Source organism: Mus musculus, chromosome 5 (genome assembly GCF_000001635.26).
Source record: "Mus musculus strain C57BL/6J chromosome 5, GRCm38.p6 C57BL/6J".
Classification (NCBI taxonomy): domain Eukaryota; kingdom Metazoa; phylum Chordata; class Mammalia; order Rodentia; family Muridae; genus Mus; species Mus musculus.
Window position 1 is genome coordinate 134401632 of NC_000071.6, and position 18124 is coordinate 134419755.

The 18124-nt window shown below is 49.5% G+C and overlaps 1 protein-coding gene across 45 annotated transcripts in view; it reads right to left on the minus strand.

Annotated features, from left to right (window-relative positions):
- Gtf2ird1 (general transcription factor II I repeat domain-containing 1) overlaps nucleotides 1-18124 on the minus strand; it is a 99207-nt gene that overhangs the window by 43971 nt on the left and 37112 nt on the right. For 38 of the 45 annotated variants that reach the window (XM_017321047.2, XM_017321046.2, XM_017321044.2 and 35 more), the window contains 7 exons: nucleotides 15422-15550; nucleotides 13504-13645; nucleotides 9323-9478; nucleotides 7496-7679; nucleotides 3025-3335; nucleotides 2101-2190; nucleotides 480-563 (listed from right to left, as the gene is read on the minus strand). In XM_017321047.2, coding sequence (XP_017176536.1) covers nucleotides 480-563; nucleotides 2101-2190; nucleotides 3025-3335; nucleotides 7496-7679; nucleotides 9323-9478; nucleotides 13504-13645; nucleotides 15422-15544 — 1090 coding nt within the window. In that variant the 5' untranslated portion in view covers nucleotides 15545-15550. Of the gene's footprint in view, nucleotides 1-479; nucleotides 564-2100; nucleotides 2191-3024; nucleotides 3336-7495; nucleotides 7680-9322; nucleotides 9479-13503; nucleotides 13646-15421; nucleotides 15551-18124 lie in introns of those variants that run through there. The other 7 variants (XM_030254732.1, XM_030254731.1, XM_030254733.1 and 4 more) reach the window with 6 other exon arrangements.

Genomic DNA, 18124 nt, shown 5'->3' on the forward strand with positions numbered 1-18124 from the left:
TGACAACGCTGGTCTAAGCTGCAGGAGACTCTGTCTCAGCAACAACACACACACAAAAGGTAGATGATGCTTAAAAAAATGATGCCTGCGGGTCTCTTCTGGACTTGACACACATGCACATACACCTGCACACTCATGTACAACTACACACACACACACACACACACCAGAACATCAGAGAATATCACGGGGTTGCAGAAACACTCTAAGCCAACAGAGAGCAATGTGTACCCCTGCCCATCTCCCCATAGGTGACTCAAGGTCTGGGGATCTGCCATCGTTCCGCCCCCACAAAGAATCTGCGAAGGAAATATTGACACAACCACCCTCTCCCCAGACAGGGGAGAGCCCACGCCGGATGCCATCCACACTGACGCTGCGCGGGCGCGGGCATATGGCTCATGCTGTTGTGTTGGGGAACATGAGCGACTGCCACACATAATGAGATGCTCACCCGGTGGGCCGCGCCGCCCACTCACCGTATCTGCTGTTAAACAGAATCTGCACGCACTCCCGCAGGGTATTGATGTCCTCCATTTCCTTGATGAAGGGATCCCACTTCTCTATCAAAACACAGAAGGCCCAGTGAGGACTGGTCCCTAAAATGGGGGCTGCCTCCTGTCAGAGCCCCAGGCTCCTGCCACTCTCCCTCCAGGAGCCTAGGGTGCCACTCTAAAGCACCCAGGCCTCCCACTCACAGTCACCTCAGCCCCTTTGAGATTTGGGGTGCTCCCTCACTGGTCCCTGTGTCCACTTCTGCATCTCCCAAAGAGCTGTGTAGCTGACCTTCCTCTCCACAGACCGCCCTACCTCAGGCAGACAAAAGTCTGGGAATGCTACATTTCTTGAGAAAGGAGGGGCTTACTATGTAGACAAGGCCAGACTGGACCTTGAAATCCTCCTGCCTCAGCCTCCTGAGTGCTGGGATGACAGGTCTGTGTCACCATGTCTAGCAAATTAGGCAGGTGCGAGTGGAAGAAGCTAAGGACCCTGTACATGCTAGACAAGTGGCTTACTGTTGAGCCAAGCTCCCAGCCCCTCATTGAGACATTCTGGACAGGGACTCTTGTGGTGAGAGTGGCCCAGCCCCATACTAGGGGACTCTTAAACAATACGCAGCCACATTCCCAGCCCCGCTCCCCCATTTTTCTTTTCCTTTCTTTTGTATCAGGGCCTTACTGTACAGTCCAGGTTGGTCTCAAACAAGAACTGCCTGCCTCCGCTCCGTACACGGCTCCCCTTTTCCTTTTTGTTTATATTTTTTATTTTTTGAGACAGAGTCCCACTGTGTAGGTCTGGCTGCCCTGTTACTAGGTAGCGCAGACTGGCCTAGAACTCACAGAAATCCTCCTGCCTCTGCTTCCTGGATGCTGAGCTAAAGGCCTACATCTAGCTTTTTTGATTTTTCTTCTCTCACGGGGAGGAATCAGATTCTTCCCCCTCTGAGAACTGGCTGGAACATTCTGGATTTCTCATGGATAAAATGGAGCGGCCGTGACAGTAAATTCTGAAGAGAGGTCATGAAAATACACACTTCCTCCTTCCTCAGTGGTGGATCGCTAACTTGGAGAATATCAGCTGCCATCTTGCGAGCCTGGTCAGCTGACCCAATCTAGAGGCTAGCCCAGGTGCTGCAAGAGTGACCTTACACACGGCTCTCCGGCTTCAGCCTGTCTGACACCATGCCTACGAGCTTATGAGAGATACTACACCAAAACTGACTTCCTCATCGGCTCTGATCATCAGACCTGCTTGTCAATGTGACAGAACTACCATGAAAACCAACCTCTAGATGTGTTTGTGAGAAAATTTCTAGATAGGGGTGCAAAGAAGTGAGGAGACTCATGCCAACTGTGGGTGGTACCATTCCGTATGCTGAGACCCCAGATTATATATATATATATGTGTGTGTGTGTGTGTGTGTGTGTGTGTGTGTGTATAAAATATATTTATATTGGGCTACAAACACTTATTTTAAGCTGCTGTTTTGAGATATTTGTGACACTCATGGCTGTCACTCCTTGAACAAAAAACTGTTCGTCCCTTCTCTCAGGAGTGTTCGAGGGAAAACCACTCTGACCGGGTCCTCCACCAGCCTACCTGACTTGTCATGGACGATGGAGAAGAGGATGCGCTTGGAAGCATGGACATTCTGGATGAGAGGCCCAGCAGGCCCTGCAGGCGTCTGTCCTAAACAAGGGGGAAAGAGAGGCATACATTTTGGAGGGGCTCCACGTACTCGAGAGAAACTGAGCCCCATGATCAAGAGGCTCCGGTCTCTTAGCTGCTCTCCGTGCAGGAACTGGCTGGCTATCCAGAGGCAGGCGCGGTGACACTAGAATCTCACCCTTTTAATTCCATTTATTCGTCTACTTATAAAGATCAGAGGACAGCTTGTGGAGGCGGTCCCTCTCCTTCTATATATGGGTCCCAGGAATTGAACTGAGGTCATCGGACTTGGAGACAAATGGCTTTAGTTAAGCAAGAGCTCAATCAACTGCACCATATCCCCCAACACCCAAATCTGAAATGTCCAGTTGAAGAATCTTGGTCCCAAGTATCTTCCATAAGGGCTCACATAAGCATCTCCATTTTACAAATGAAGAAACTGAGGCTCAGTGAGAGACTTGTCCCGTCACACACAAGCCCTCGTCTTCTTCATACCCAGCTGTTTCGTGCACTCCTAGCAATGCACACCTGGTGCATGTGTGGAGGTCAGAGGACAGTTTGTGGGGTTCGATTTTCTTCTACCACATGGGCCTCAGAGATTGGACTCAGGTTGTCAAACTGGTTGGCAAATTCCTCTGCCTGCTCAACAACCTCATCATCCCTAATTAGTTTATTTATAGTCTCCTCATGGGGCCTCTCTAGAGGCCTCTTCATCCCATGCAAGGTCTGCCCGAGGCCCAAGTTTAACTGGGTCTCCACAGAATGCAACTGACCAAACCCCACCCTTGCCCAGAAATACCTCCTCCTTAGAGGTAACCACCCAGAGAGACATGTAGGTCCCCACTACAGCATTACCACAGCAATCAGAGAAATCTTGGGTGCTGGGGACATGGGGCTCAGGCACGGGCCAGCCCATGCCCAGGTCGCTGGGGGTCAACGGGCAGGTTGGCACCTCCTGCTTGAGTTCCCGGATCGTGTGGTTGGGCATCGAAGTGCTGTACAGGAAGTTGGCCATAGAGGATGGGGTGGCGGTGGGGGTCAGGTCTTGGGGAGCGACCTTGGAGGCCTGGCCATGCAGACCACAGTCTCGGGACCCCTTGGGTAGCAGAGAGATACCGTTCATCTCCACCAGCGCCTTCGTGTCCTGCCCACCGTCATCAGGAGGCCTGGGCGAAAGAGAAGAGATGAAGACTTCTTTAAATATCTACTCTTGCCTGTAAATGTCTCCCATCACAGACCAAGTAACACTCTATAGAATATAACAGACCTGGGCTACTACAGATATTCTGATGGGGTAGGATGGAAGCCAGGCTCCACTTTGTGGATATAATGCACCTGATACCAAGTGTCAACCACTGGAAGACCCAGGCCTGCACCAAGCCTGCCTCAGTGCTCCAAGCCACCAATCCCATCCTCCACCTGGCTCCTTCCCATCCCATCTGTCCCTCCTGCTCATTCACTGCCAGGGAAGATGAAGTCCCTGGCTATGCTGGTCTCATGGTATCCACCTTGGCCTAGCCTCAACCTTACCTCCCATCAGCCTCTTAGGAATCTCATTCATGGCCCAAGCTCACATCCAGACCATTTGACTCTCTCAACTCAAGACATTTATAATTAATCCATGTTTTTGAGACAGGCTCTCATTTAAGCAATGTAGCCTCAAACTCACTGTGGTGGTTTGAATATGTTTGGCCCATAGGAAGTGGCACCACTAGGAGGTGTGGCCTTGTTGGAGGTAATGTATCAATGTGTAGAGAGGCTTTGAGTTCTTTTAGTGCACAAGCGCCACCCAGTACAGAAGAGATTTCCTTCTGGCGGCCTCTGAACCGGGATATAGAACACTCAGTTCTTTCTGCAACACCATGTCTACCTGGATGCTGCTATGCTTCCCACCATGATGATAATGGGCTGAATCTCTGAAACTGTAAGCCAGCCCCAATTAAATGTCCTTTATAAATAAGAGTTGTCTTGGTCATGGTGTTTATTCATAGCACTGAAACCCTAACTAAGACAGAAGCTGTTACCAGGGACTAGGGTATTTCTATGATAGGCCTGACCATGTTTTTGTTTGGAGAAATGTGGATTTGGGGACTTTGGATTAGGAAAGCAGTGGACTGCTGTAAGTGGGGCTTAATGGGCCTTCATAGTAGAAACATGGAAGACAGCGGTGTGAGGGTGATTTGAACAGTGTGGGCTTGGCCCAAGAGGTTTCAGAAGAGGAGAATTTAGTGCGTGGCCTGGAGACTTTTCTTGTGATAATTTGATAAAGGATGTAGCGGCCTTGTCTGAACAGTCTGCCTGAGGCTAAGGTGAAGACATTCAGATTAATTGCATTGACAAAGGAAATCTCTAAAATGCCTAGTTTACACTTCGTCATGTGGTTTACTCTTATGAGGAACATTTTTTTTCATTAAGCATAGCAAGGTTAGAAAGGAAAAACATAAAATATATGGTTTAAAGATTAAAGGGGCACCAGGAAGTGGAATGTAACTAAATCCTATGTTCAAAGATATTAAATGGAATTAAGGTACTGGTAACTCCAGGGCAAGATCCCACCCAGCTAAGCTTATTCATGCCTTTGCAGTTGAGCAAGGGATGGCTATATCATGTTAGGTGTTATGATGACCCGGCTATTGGTTTCACTTGGAGATATGACTATGTGTCAAACTGACAAAGGATGGATTGTGATTGCTATTCTCAGTTGTCAATGTGACTGACTATATTTGGATTGAACAATAATCCAGAACTTATAAAGATCTTGTGAAAAGGTAAAGATAGCTTAGGTCCAGGCATGGTGTACATGCTTTAACTCCAGCACTGACAGAGTCATGCAGATCCTTGAGTTCAAGGTCAGTCTACAGAGCAAGTTCCGGGGCAGCCAAGCTTAGGCAGTTAAGGTGTTGGAGAGCAGAAAGCTGGTGATAATATACTAGAACAGGTGGGGAGGGGCATGTTCCAGCCCCAGCAAGCAGCAGAACTCAGCAGCTCCAGCCATATGGCTCTGGTTTTAGAGTCCAGAATAGAAGGGACTACTAGGACAATTGATGTTGGTTAGCTGGAGTTTAAAATTAGTGATGACTAAGAAGAAACCAGCATCACCGAGATGAAGTCTTCTGGAAAGTGTTTTCTGAGAGCACAAAGAAGCTGAGTTCCAGAGACAGCCAAGGTTGTACCTTGTGCTGCAGCTGGACTTGGTAATGTGTAAGAGTCACCCAGAGGGTACTGGTTTGGAAAGCATGAAGGGGTCACGGAGAGGAGCTAAGGCTTGGCACCCACTGCTGTGGGAGGCCAGGAAAAGCCACTGGTGAAGTTGCAGCTTCAGTTGCAATTGAGGACCCAGGACTGAAGAGGTCATGCAAATTAGTTGAGACCTGGCACCAGGAAAAAAAACTTAGGAGAGGACATTGGTGAAGCCTATTTGCAATGGAAGACCCCCTCATACGTATTGGGAATCCCAGTACCAAAGGATGATCACTAACAAGAGCAACAACAATGGGAGCGGAGCCAACCAGAGCCCACAGTGCTACAGAGAGCAGAGCTGGAGAAGTGACACCAGCCCAGAAGGAGGCGCCCAGAAGATCATGTGTGCATCCCAGACCCGGGAACAAGAAGCTGTAAAGTTGAAGTAGCCTTGGATACCTCAAGATGTTAGAGATGCCAGAGCCCTGCGATAGTTGCCGAGCCAAGCTGCTAATGGGCAATGGAACCAGCCTCAGCGAAAGCAGTTTCTTCCAGTTAACGAAGATGAAAGGAGTTGGAGATCTAAAGAGTGCTTTGACATCAGACACGGAGATGCAAAGTTTGGACTTTGCCCAGCTAATTTCCTGACTTCCATTATTTCCTCACTATGCCATTCTGGAATGGTAATGTGCATCTTGTGATGTTGGAAGGATGTGATCAGCTTTTTGATTTGGATTTTATTGGGGATTACAGAGGATTTTTATAGGGGATTGCACGCATCTCAGAAGAGACTTTGAACTTCTAAACATTGTTGAGATTATGGTAGACTATGGGGACTTTTGAAGTTGAATTAAATGTCTTTTATACTGTGCTATGGCTTGGTATAGCCCCCATGGACTTGCGTGTTTGAACAAGCCTCTGGGGTCAGGCAGTGGAATGTGATGGCGCATGAAAAATGGCACTAAAAGAAGGTATGGCCTTGTTGGAGGGAGGACTGAGATGTTCTAGTGTTCAAGCTCTGCTCAGTGTGGAGGAGTCTCCTTCTCGATGCCTTTGAATCAAGATGTAGAGCCCTCAGTTCCTTCTGGAGCACCATGTCTGCCTGGATGCTGCCATGCTTCCTGACATAATGATAATGGACTGAACCTCTGAACCTGTAAGCCAGCCCAGTTAAATGTTGTCCTTTAAAAGAGTTGCCTTGGTCATGGTGTCTCTTTACAGCGATGAAACCCTAACTGTGCAATTGCAGACGACCTTGAACTCCTGATCCTCTTACCTCTACTTCCCAAAAGTGCTGGGATTATGGACATGCAATCCTGCATGACAATATCAACCCTACAGGTCATCATCACGTGTCCCCGGCCCTACAAACCCTATGAGTGACTCACCCCTAAGTCAGAATTCTTCTGGGCACTGACACATTGATCCCTCGGGAAAATTTCAGTCAGCCCCTGACTCCTATCACACTGTATGACTGGGCTGTACCCTTGCTTCCTCCATTAGACCCAAAGCTTTCCCAAAAGTTTCCCCCCAGGGTGTCTCTAGTGTTCTGCCCTCTGGCTGTGGTGAGACAGTTAGTTAGGTTTGTTTGTCTTTTGTTTTTGAGAGACAGTCTCACTACGTAGCCCTTGCTGGCCTGGACTCTGCCAGGGTAGCCTCAAACTTAGAGATCCACCTGCCTCTCCCTCAGAAGAGCTAAGAGGAACATGCACCACCACACCCCACATGTTTTAACTGTCCACTTGACATTATCTAAAATCACGTGGGAAGAGTCTCACAGAGAGATTTAGATTAGGTTAGCCTGTGGTTACGTCTGTAGGAAGACTGTCCTTGGATACACAAAGATGGGGAGGCCCAGCAGCCCACTGTGGGTGGCAGGATTCCCTAGGCAGTGGATTCTGAATTGTCTAAGAATAGAGAGAGCAAGCTGAGGGCTGGCAGGCGTGCCTGAATTCACTGCTTTTGGCTTGTGACTGTGGAGGTAATGTGAATAGCTGCTTCAGATTCCTGTCAACTTGACCTTCCTACAGTGATGGATTATAACCCAGGAATGGGAGCCAAATAAACTTTTTCTCCCTTAATGGGCTTTTGTCAAGGTATTTTTAACACAGCAAAAGGAAATGAAACCAGGACAGGGCTTACTCACCTCCTGAGCTTAAACCGAATTCGGTGACTGTGCTCCAATATGGCCATGAGTGCCTTGGGGTCATACTCTGCTGGCCTCCGGAAGGCCAGGCCCTCGGGCAGCCCCTGCACCGCCAGTAGCCCCGGCTCCCTGAGCAGCCTCTCATAGGGCAAAGGTACCACGGTGGCCCTGCCCATAGCCTCACCTGTCAGAGAGTGAACAGTGAGGCTCAGTACTGGCTGGGGTTTGGCTAGGTACATTGGGAGCCAGGCAATGTGAGGTGACTCCCCTTTGGAGAGGGGCTCTGGGTCCCTCATTTCTCCAGATGCATACTCTATAGAGTGAACGACACCAGCCCGTACATAGAGCCCCACTATGTACATCTGAGGGCTGGAGGGAGACAACAGGAAGGCCTATGTGCCAGGCTGGTAGACAAAACTTCACAGGTGATGGCAGGCTCCATTTTAACCTCAGGCTTATCTTTTGGGAATATAACTATGGTTCTAGAATAATCAGGAGGCAGAATACAGGTGGGAAGATGGTAAGATGTGGCTGTCCAAGACAGGCGACTGGATAGGGACACACATGCCGGGGAGTTGGGGGCTGGAAAAGGGCTGGAATGGGGACAGCCATGTCTTGGGGTTCTTGTTTGGTTCGGGGATGGGGGTTACCCACAGTGCAGGAGCTGGGCATAGTGAGCAAGGCTAGGCTTGGGGCTGGGTGGGGGAAGGGCAGGGCAGACCTGGGTAGGGCACTGCTGGGCAGGGGTAAACTGGTTTTGGATAGGCTGAGTGAGGCAGGGCATAGCTGAAGGAGAGTGAACTGGGCAGGGCTGAGCTAAAGTGGGTAGGCTAGGCAGGGCTAGATGAAGCAGGGCTGGGTTGGGATGGGCAGAACAAGTGGAGCTGGATTAGAAATATGGCGGAGTAGAGGTGGGTTGGGCTAAAGTGGGTGGGACACAGCTGAGGGGGATGGGAGTGGGGTGAGGGTGGGAGGGATGGGTAGGTGGGGCTTAGTACTGTGGGGAGTGGCTGGGAAAGGCACAGTGGCAAACATCTGGGCAGGTGGGTGGGGCTACACTAGATATGGATAGGGCTGTGCTGACCGTGGTGGTGCTGGGCAGAGCTAGGCTGAGGTGGGTGAGGCTGCAGTGTTGAGCGGGTAGGGCATGGCAAGACAGGAATAGGCTGATTTGGCTGGAGCTGGGTGTGGCTAAATTGGATTTGGCAGGGATTCTGCCTGGGCTGAAATGGGTGACTATCCCTGAGCAGAAGTGGGCAGGGCAGAGCTGGGGTAGGAGGAGCTAAATCAGTTATGGCTATACTGAGACCAGCAGAGCAGGTAGGGCTAGGATGGAAGTATGGCTGGATGAGGCTGGTTCAAGATGGGTGTGGTTATGCTAAAAGGATCTAGGATGCTCTCACGGGGCAAAGCTGGGCAGACCTGGATATGGTGGGACGCGGCAAGGAAGAGGGGCTGGGTCTGACACCAGTGGGCAGGGATAGGCAGGATGGAGTGGAGTTGGACTGAGCTGGGTAGAATAATTCGGGGCTGAGGTGGGTGGGGCCAAATAGATCTAAAGTGGGTGGGGCTAAACAGGGTAGAGTGAGATTAGGCAGAGGTGGGTGGGGCGAAACAGGGTGGAGTTTGGTTGAGGTGAGGTGGGTGGAGCTAAGCAGAGTGTAGTGGGGCAGATGAGGTGGGTCAGGTTCGCGTGGCTGGGCTGAAGGGTAGGGTTCAGATAAGGTGGGTGGGCAGAGCTGGATGGGAATGAAGTAGACAAGGCAGGTGTAGGTAGGCTGGTCTCCCACCCACCCGTTTCCGGAATGGAATGAGGAAGGATCTTACTATAAAGAACATCAAACACTTCCTCTACCATCTTCTGCAGCAGGTACACATCCGAGCACTGCTCCAGAGAGGACCGCGGGAGGCTCCGGCCACCGCCTTCACAGCGCTGCACCTTTTTAGGGTGTCCTGCTTCTGGATCGTTCCACAGGGGTCCCCCTGTGCGACAAGAGCACATTGGCCGTAGGTTGATGTCAAGCAAATGTACAGTTAAATAGTTAGCTTTAACTGTCAACAATCTCAAAAGGACAGTCTCCAGTGAACTAGCGAGATCACTGCTTCTCAACCGGTGGGTCTCGACCCTTCCCTCCCTTTGAGGATGGGTGAATGGGTTCACAGGGGTTGCCCTAAGACCATCAGAAAACACAGATATTTATGATTCACAACAATGGCAGCAAAGTAATGGAGGAGCAAAGTAATTTTATGGTGTGTGGGTGTGAGTGTGTGTGTGTACGCGTGTGCGTGTGTGTGCCTACAGCATGTGGAACTATATTAAAGGGTCTCAGCTTTAGGTAGGTTGAGAACCACTGATCTACATCAGGTCACAGGCATATAAGTGGAGAATTGTCTTGATGGTTAACCTACCCAGCCCATCGTGGGCGGCACCATTCTCTAGGATGTGGGATTCCAAGCTATATGAAGCTATAGGAAGCCTAGAGGAGGGCAAACAGTTTCCCTGCTCTTGCCTGTGGATGTGGCGTGACTAGTTGCCTGAACTCTGAAAGTAAGACTGCAACCAGGAATCCTCAACCAAATAAACCCTACCCACACCCCCCAGTTTCCCAGGGTTCCTCCCCAGTTAGGAGAGAGGTTAGCATATTTTTATGAAATATTGGGGTTCTTTGTTCTTTGAAACAGGGTCTCTCTATGTAGACTGGGGCTGGCCTTGAATTCACAGAGATCCACCTGCCTCTATTTCCCAAGTACAGGGATTAAAGGCGTACTTGAAGCTACACCATAACAGGATAAACGGGGGAATGTGCAGGATGAAGGGGCCCCGGGGCCCCTTCCAGCTTGGAGCTAGCTCTCCTTGGAAACGTTCCAAGCTTGAAATAAAATATTTCAATTCTGGATGCTATAAATAGCGGCTTTCTGGCTGTGGAAAATAAGATACACTTTCCCTAGGGAGGCTACAGGACTCTGCCACACCCCACTACCTGAGCCCAGCCTTAGAGACCACAGTCTGGGAAGCATCTATATGATCCACCTATATTCCTGCTAACTATACATGCAGTATGGGATTAGTCTGGGATGGCTAATCCTAGGGATAAGGAAGCTACAAAAACAACCAACAAAGCCATCATCTGCTCGTGTCTGGGTGTCCACTGGGACCCCTGGCATCGCCCCACCCCACCCCCAGATCCATCAGGACTTTGAAGAAGCAAGGATCTTCGAACTGGTGTCCTGACTTTGAACTATGCACACCATGGGGGCTAGTCCTGTTTGTTACAGTGGTCTGAATAAGAATGAACCCACAGGCTCTGATATTTGAATGCTTGGTCACTAGGGAATGGTGCTATTTGAAATGATTAGGAGGTGTGGCCTTGTGGGAGGAAGTGTGTCACTGTGTCACTGGGGACTTTGAGGTTTCAAAAGTCCATGTCAAGCCCAGACTATTTTCCTGCTGTCTGTGGATCAAGAACTCTCAGCGACTTCTCCAGCACCATGTCTGCATGCCATGATGATAATGGACTAAACCTCTGAACCTGTGAGCCAGCCCACATTAAATGTTTTCTTGTATAAGAATTGCCTTAGTCATGGTGTGTCTTCACACAGCAACAGAAACCCTAACTAAGACAGTTGTCAAACTGAGTAAATCTGGAATTAACTAAAACCCAAATGACAGGGCAAACCTCTGAAGAAGTTCTTTCTTTCTCTCTTTCTTTCTCTTCCTTCCTTCCTTCCTTCCTCCCTCCCTCCCTCCCTCCCTCCCTCCCTCCCTCCCTCCCTCTCTCTCTCTCTCTCTCTCTCTTTCTTTCAAAGATATATTTATTTTATGTATATGAGTACACTGTAGCTGTCTTCAGACACACCAGAAGAGGACATCAGATCCCATTACAGATGGTTGTGAGTCACCATGTGGTTGCTGGGAATTGAACTCAGGACCTCTGGAAGAGCAGGCACTGAGTCATCCTCTCTCCAGCCTGAGGGATTTTTTCTTAATTAAATCATTTGAAGTGGGAAGACCACTTCTAATCTTTGAGGTGGAAAGATAAACCTTTAATCCAGATCTTTTGAGGTGGGCAGATCCACCCTTTAATCTGTACCACACCCTCAGCTGGCAGCCAATATAAAGGACACGGAAGAAGAAATCTAGCTGGCTCTTTGCCTGCTTGCTCCAAGGCTTGCTAGCAAGCCCACTCCTTCACCAGTATTAGAGCCTACTTCTTCCAGATTCCAATGTATACTAGAAGACTAGCTGAGACATCCAGCCTCATGAAATGAACAACTACTGGATTCTTGGACCTTCTGTTGGTGGATAGCCATTGTTGAACTAGCTGGATCACAACCTGTAAGCCACTCTAATAAACCTAAAAAAATTATAATATATATATATATATATAATTTATATATAAATATATTTATATGTATAAATATATATATATATATATATAATTTATATTGCAGACATACATATGCAATACGTTTGTTTCTTTGTTTGTTTATTATATGTAAGTACACTGTAGCTGTCTTCAGACACTCCAGAAGACGGCATCAGATTTCTTTACAGATGGTTGTGAGCCACCATGTGGTTGCTGGAATTTGAACTCAGAACCTTTGGAAGAGCAGTTGGCGCTCTTAACTCCTGAGCCATCTCACCAGCCCCTTTTTGGATTTTTTGAGACAGGGTTTCTCTGTGTAGCTCTGGCTGTCCTGGAACTCACTTTGTAGACCAGGCTGGCCTCGAACTCAGAAATCCACCTGCCTCTGCCTCCCAAGTGCTGGGATTAAAGGCGTGTGTCACCACCACCTGGCAATACATTTTTTTCCCTATAAATTCTGTTCCTCTAGAGAACCCTGACTAATACACACACTTTCAGTCCTGGGCTGAGTCTCTGGGTTAGGATAATATGCCCACTGTGACTCAGTTTCTTATTCTGCATACCATGGGTGACATTTTTGTGACCCTCTGGGAAAGGTAATGAGGTTTCAGGCCAACAGCCCAGCATGAAGTGCCATTCAGTTTTGGGGATGGAACCTGGGGTCTTGAGAATGCTAAGTAAAGCACTGGACTGCTGGGCCACCATACGGGGCAATTGTAGGCAGGCACTCTACATCTGGAGCCACCCTGACTCAGAGCTGTTCATACCTACAGCCCATGTGTACTGAGCATTTCCTGGCCAAAACGAACAGCAACACGCCACCTTACAAGGCTGGTGTGAGCTTACAAGTGCAACACACTCAACACGTGCTAAATATCTTAGCTGAACAACTGTGGATGGTCCTTATCCTCAGATACACTCAGTCAAAAGGTAGAACTGAGGCTGGGAATGTAGCTCGTTTGGCAGGATGCTTGCCTAGTGTGCATGAAATCCCGAGTTCCACCCCAGTCTCCTATGCAGCAGAATGGGTGGTGAGTACTTTCCTCACCTGGGAAAGTGGGGCCAAGAAGACCAGGTGTTCAAGGCCAGCCTGGGCTACAGGAGAACCTGACTTAAAACAAGGGGTTGGTGAGATGGCTCAGCAGGTAAAGAAGCCTGCTGCCAAGCCTTAAGACCTGAGTTCAATTCCCAGTGATGGAAAAGAAAACTGACTGTAGCGAGTCTCCTGATGTCTATATTCATGCCACAGCACACACCTGCCTATATAAACAGAATGAAACAAACAAAAAGAGAGCAATAATCAAAAATAAGTAGACCAATAGCTGAGGGTGTAGTTCAGTACCAGTGCACTGCTACATAGGCATAAGGGCCCAGGTTCTATCCTCAGTACCATTGAAAAGTAGAGTAGAATGCAGAATTGAATATCTGTATTGGGCCTCAGTGTTCCCCTCTAAAAATGGGTGCATAGATGTCGGTAGTTATGAGGCTCAGTGACAGGAGCTGCTGGACAGTTTTAACAGGTTCCATTTGGAACAACCTTGCGTCTTTAGGCTGGACAAAGCAGGAGGGACAGGAATGGGCCAGGACCCTTGTCCTTTAGATAGAGCAGGGTCCTGGTCATGGAGAACATAGGGTACTCACGGCAGAACCTGAGGAAGTCTGACTGTAGCTCCTTCCGAGTGTTCAGAAACACCCTTCCCTTCTCGGTGCCCATCACGAAGACGCTCTCATTGTGTACCGCCACGCAGGCCACCTCCGTGTTCAGCTTGGAGAGCGCCGAGCACTGTGGGGGAGGGATGGGTGTGTGAGCTAAGTCAAGACCAGCCTGGAACCCAGCATAGCAGTATGTGCCTGTAATCCAACACCTTGGGAGGCAGAGACAGGAGGATTCGGCTTCTGAGGCCACCTCTAGCTACAGAGACAAGGCTTTTGATGAGATACGCCTTCTAGACCACTCTGGGACAGGGGGTAGTGACCACCGTCCATAAACTGTAAAAATGTACCATGCAGCCTGTTACTCAAGACTGTGGCAGTAGAATTTCAACAACCTGGTTACAGGGAAAGTATATCAGCAGGGCTGTCAAGATGGCTCAGTGGATAAACTGCTTGCCTTCCAAGCACAAAGACCTGAGTTCAATTCCCAGCACTCATGTGAAAGCGCTGGGCGTGAGGTTGGGCGTGAGGTTGGGAACTGTTAGAGGGCAAAGCATTTGCAGCAAAGCGTAATGACTGGAGTTTGGATCTCCAGCGCCTATAAAAATGCTGGGCAGCTGGGGCAGCGCTCCTGTGTCCCATCAGCTGAGAGGTGTACGCAGATCCTGGGAGCAAGCTGGCTCAAGGCTAGTCCAGTTGGCAAGGGCTGGGTTCAAGGGCAACATCTGCCTCAGTATGGAAGACAGTGATGGAGGAAGACACAGGCATCTGCACACAGTATGATCAAGTAGTCACTGGGCTTCCAAGCATAGAGAGTCTCCGTTCTAGATTGTTCTTGCTGTGTGCTGCCAAAGGTGCAAACACACATCACACACACACACACACACACACACACACACACACACACACACACACACGCAAGCACATCTAACATGTGTGTACCAGCCAGGAATGGCAGCACACACATGCAATCCCAGAACTAGGGAGGATGACACAGAAGACAGACGCCGTGAGGCTTTCTGGCCAGCCAATCTAGTCTACTTGATGAGTTCAAACCAGTGTGAGATCCTGTCTCGAAACTAAAACAAGGTGATCTACAGCCATCCCACCCCAGTTTCACCTGGCCTCATCTTATCTCAGAAGCTAAGCAGGGGTGGGTCTGGTTAGTACTTGGAGACTTCCTGTAGGTGCTAGGTGCTATAGGCTTAGCTGGTTCACAGCTGTAGTCTCAACACTCATGGAGCCTGAGGTAGGAAGATTGCCATGAGTCTGAGGTCAGCCTGGACTACACAGTGAGTTCCAGATCAGCCGGAACTATAGAGTAAGGTCTCAAACAAGGGGAATGGCATCTGAAGAATGAAACCCAAAGTGGAGTTGTGACCTCTACATGCATGCATACAACCCCAGCCTCACCTCCCACCCCTCCCCACACACAGAACTTTCAGTGGCTACACCAAACTGGCTTACCTGGTTATAACCAGGACTACAGTACAGAAATCCTTCAGAAGCAAAATCCTGTCTGTAAACCCAGTAGCACACAGTTGGCACTTAATAAATGCTGGCTGTTGAGATGGCTCAATGGTTAGAACCAGGTTGAATGCTTATTACCCACAAGGAGGCTCACAACTGTCTGAAACACCAGCCCCAGGCGATTCAACACCCTCACAGACATGCATGCAGGCAGAGCACTAGTGCACATAAAATATAAATGAATACGTGAGGGAATGAATGCTGGTCTTGAGCCATGCATGGTGTGACAAATGTGTTGGGAGTTTAAGCCCAACTCCTGGGTGTCAGAGGCAGGTGGATCTCTCTAGTCCCCAGCAATAAGAGATTTGGATGGACAGAACCTCTCAGTTCTCCCACCTAGCCCTTAGGCCCTCTTCCCACCTGACCAGCCACTCACCATGGAGTCTAAGGCGGACACCAGACTGTTGATGAGTTCGTCCTTGCGGGCGAAGGTGGAGTTCCAGCGCTCAGACCCACAGCCGTTGGTGGGGATGTCACAGTGCTTCCCCAGCAAGGCCATGGTCACCTAGAGAAAACAGAGAGGACACAGTGGGTAGCAGACACATGGTATAACTGGGTAGGCAGACCTGACTCCCAGGGTCACCTGGAATTCACAAGTGGGACAGAATGCCAGCAGGCCTTCCTGACCATTACTCAAGGGCCTCAAAAGTATAGCAGAGATTTGAACTTCCATAGGCCAGGAGACAGCAGCTACTGCAGAAACCTGCAGGTATCTAAGAAAATAACCTATAATTACTTCCTCCTATTTGAATGAAACAGTCTCAGGGAATTTGAACATTCTCTCCTAAAGGGGAGTTCCTGAGATTCAAGGACAAAGCAACTCAAGTTCCAGAGATGCAGCTTATTGTGAGTGGCATCAACCATCACGAGGTGGGCTTTTTGAGTCACCCCCATTATGACAAGTAACCCCACGCCCATCACGGTGGTTTGAATGAGACTAACCCCCACAGGTTCATGTGCTTGGATGCTGAATTGCCAGTTGGGGAACTGTTTGAGAAGGATTAGGAGGTGTGGTCTTATTAGAGTGGGTGTGGCTTACTACAGGAAGTGTGTTACTGGGGGTGGGCTTTGATGCATGATGTCTCTCTGCCTTCTACCCACAGATATGGATATAAAACTCTCAGCTACTATCCCAGTGCCACGCCTGTCTGCTTCCTGCCAATGATGACCATGGACTAACTAACCCTCTAGAACTGCAAGCAGGCCCTCTCTTAAATGGGTTTTGTTTTCCTGTAAGTTGTCTTGGCCATGGTTTCTCCTCACCGCACTCTAACTAAGACATCCATGCTTCTGTAACTAGCCATTCACTCATTCACCAAGCTAGTCTCCAATAGAATTCTTCCTTCAACCTATGGTGGTCGGGGCCTTCGTGGGGCAGACATTTGGTCACGCCACTTCACAAAAAGGCATACACCAGCAACGTGGCTGAGGGTCATGCTCCAAGGAACAGTACCTAGGGATTCAATCCGTCACTAATGTGAGCCCAATACCACGGCAGGTCCTAACTGCCGCTGTTTTCCACAAACGTAATGCCAGTCACAGCCCTCTCCTGCTCACACAGTTCATGGCTGCCCACTGCCCACGTGCTCTGAGCAAGGCCTTACTTTCCAGCTCTGGCTCCTTGAACTCAAGATCTTTCTCTTTCTGCCTGCTAAGAACTGAGATTACCAGCCTGTGTCCATATCCCTATAACCAATCCTTTGGGAAAGGCACCGGACTGCCTCACCCATGGCTTAGCTGGGCATTGCCCACGTCAACTCCGTACACGCCTCTGGGCTTGGTCACAAGCTCCCAGATCAAGGCCACTGCTGAAGCCTGAGTCTGCTTCTTGGATGTGGGCCATGGACTTGGAGCAGGTGCAGACAGCCACAGGCTACTTCCTCAAACTAGGGATTCTCTAGGAAAGGACTTTGTACCAACTTACTGAGGCTCCTCACAGCTCTTCCTTTAAAGGCTTCTTTGGCTTGCTCAAGCCTAATAAATTCAAAGACAGGGTTGCTGATTGCTGGTGACTGGCTTGAGCCTGTTCTTCCAGAGCTAACCCAAGAAACGGGAGTGAGGGGGTCCTGCTAGCTGCCTCTGAGAGCACCTGCCCCTCTGGCCTAAGTAAAAGGAGGCAAGGGACAAAGGCAGGACACTCTCTGGGCTTGTTCCCCAGGGCCCTCTGAGGCCCCTGGCTGGGTGTGTCACCCAGCCATAAAGTTGTAGATCCACACCCTATTTGCCACCTGTCTGCCACCTGTCAGCAGGGATTCTAGACACTCACTGGGTGGGGTAGCACACAGCCAGGTGGCAGGGCCTCCAGGCCCACAGCCTAAAAACAGGCACCAAGCTGAGGATGTCTACTGCCACGACAACTGACTCCCAGACTGTAAACCCTGCAAGGGCCAAACTGCATCTCTCCACCACGGCTGACCCTCAGAGCCCAACTCATTGTCTGGTGTGTGTGTGTGTGTGTGTGTGTGTGTGTGTGTGTGTGTGTGTGTGTGTGTATGCGCGCGCAACAGGCCAGACACAGAATCCCAGACACTCTCCAAACCTGGCTTCAGTGTCCTGGGAAACTCAAGACAGCAGCAGGGGCCATAAGGTATATATGCCTCAGCAAGAAACACTAGATCTACATCTGAATGAAGAGCATCTCCGACCTGGTACTGGCTCTGTAAATGTGTTGTATTTCCTCCAAGGAAAGGATGAGATGAGACCTGTCCCCAAGCTGTGCAAAGACGCAGCGTGGGCTGAGCTCAGAGAGTGCTTCTTGCTCTGTTCTAACTGTCCCCAGGCCATGACCTGGAAGCTTCTAGCCTCTGTACAATCTAATTTTCCAAGTTGATTCAATTCAGCTTCTCTCAGCTTCTGCCTGAATTGCCCTGGTTGGCCTTGTACTTTTGGCAGTCTGTTCTAATCTTCTGGCTCCTTCTCATTCTCTGGCTCTCTCTGTCTTCACCTGTGTCTAGCTCGTTCTCTCTACCACCCTTCCCAGTAAAACTTCCACACGCACACCTTCCTCTGCCTTGCTACCTTAAGTAGCTTCTCTTTCCAGTGTTGTACCAGAGAGTGCGGTGTGTCCTCTCTCTCATTC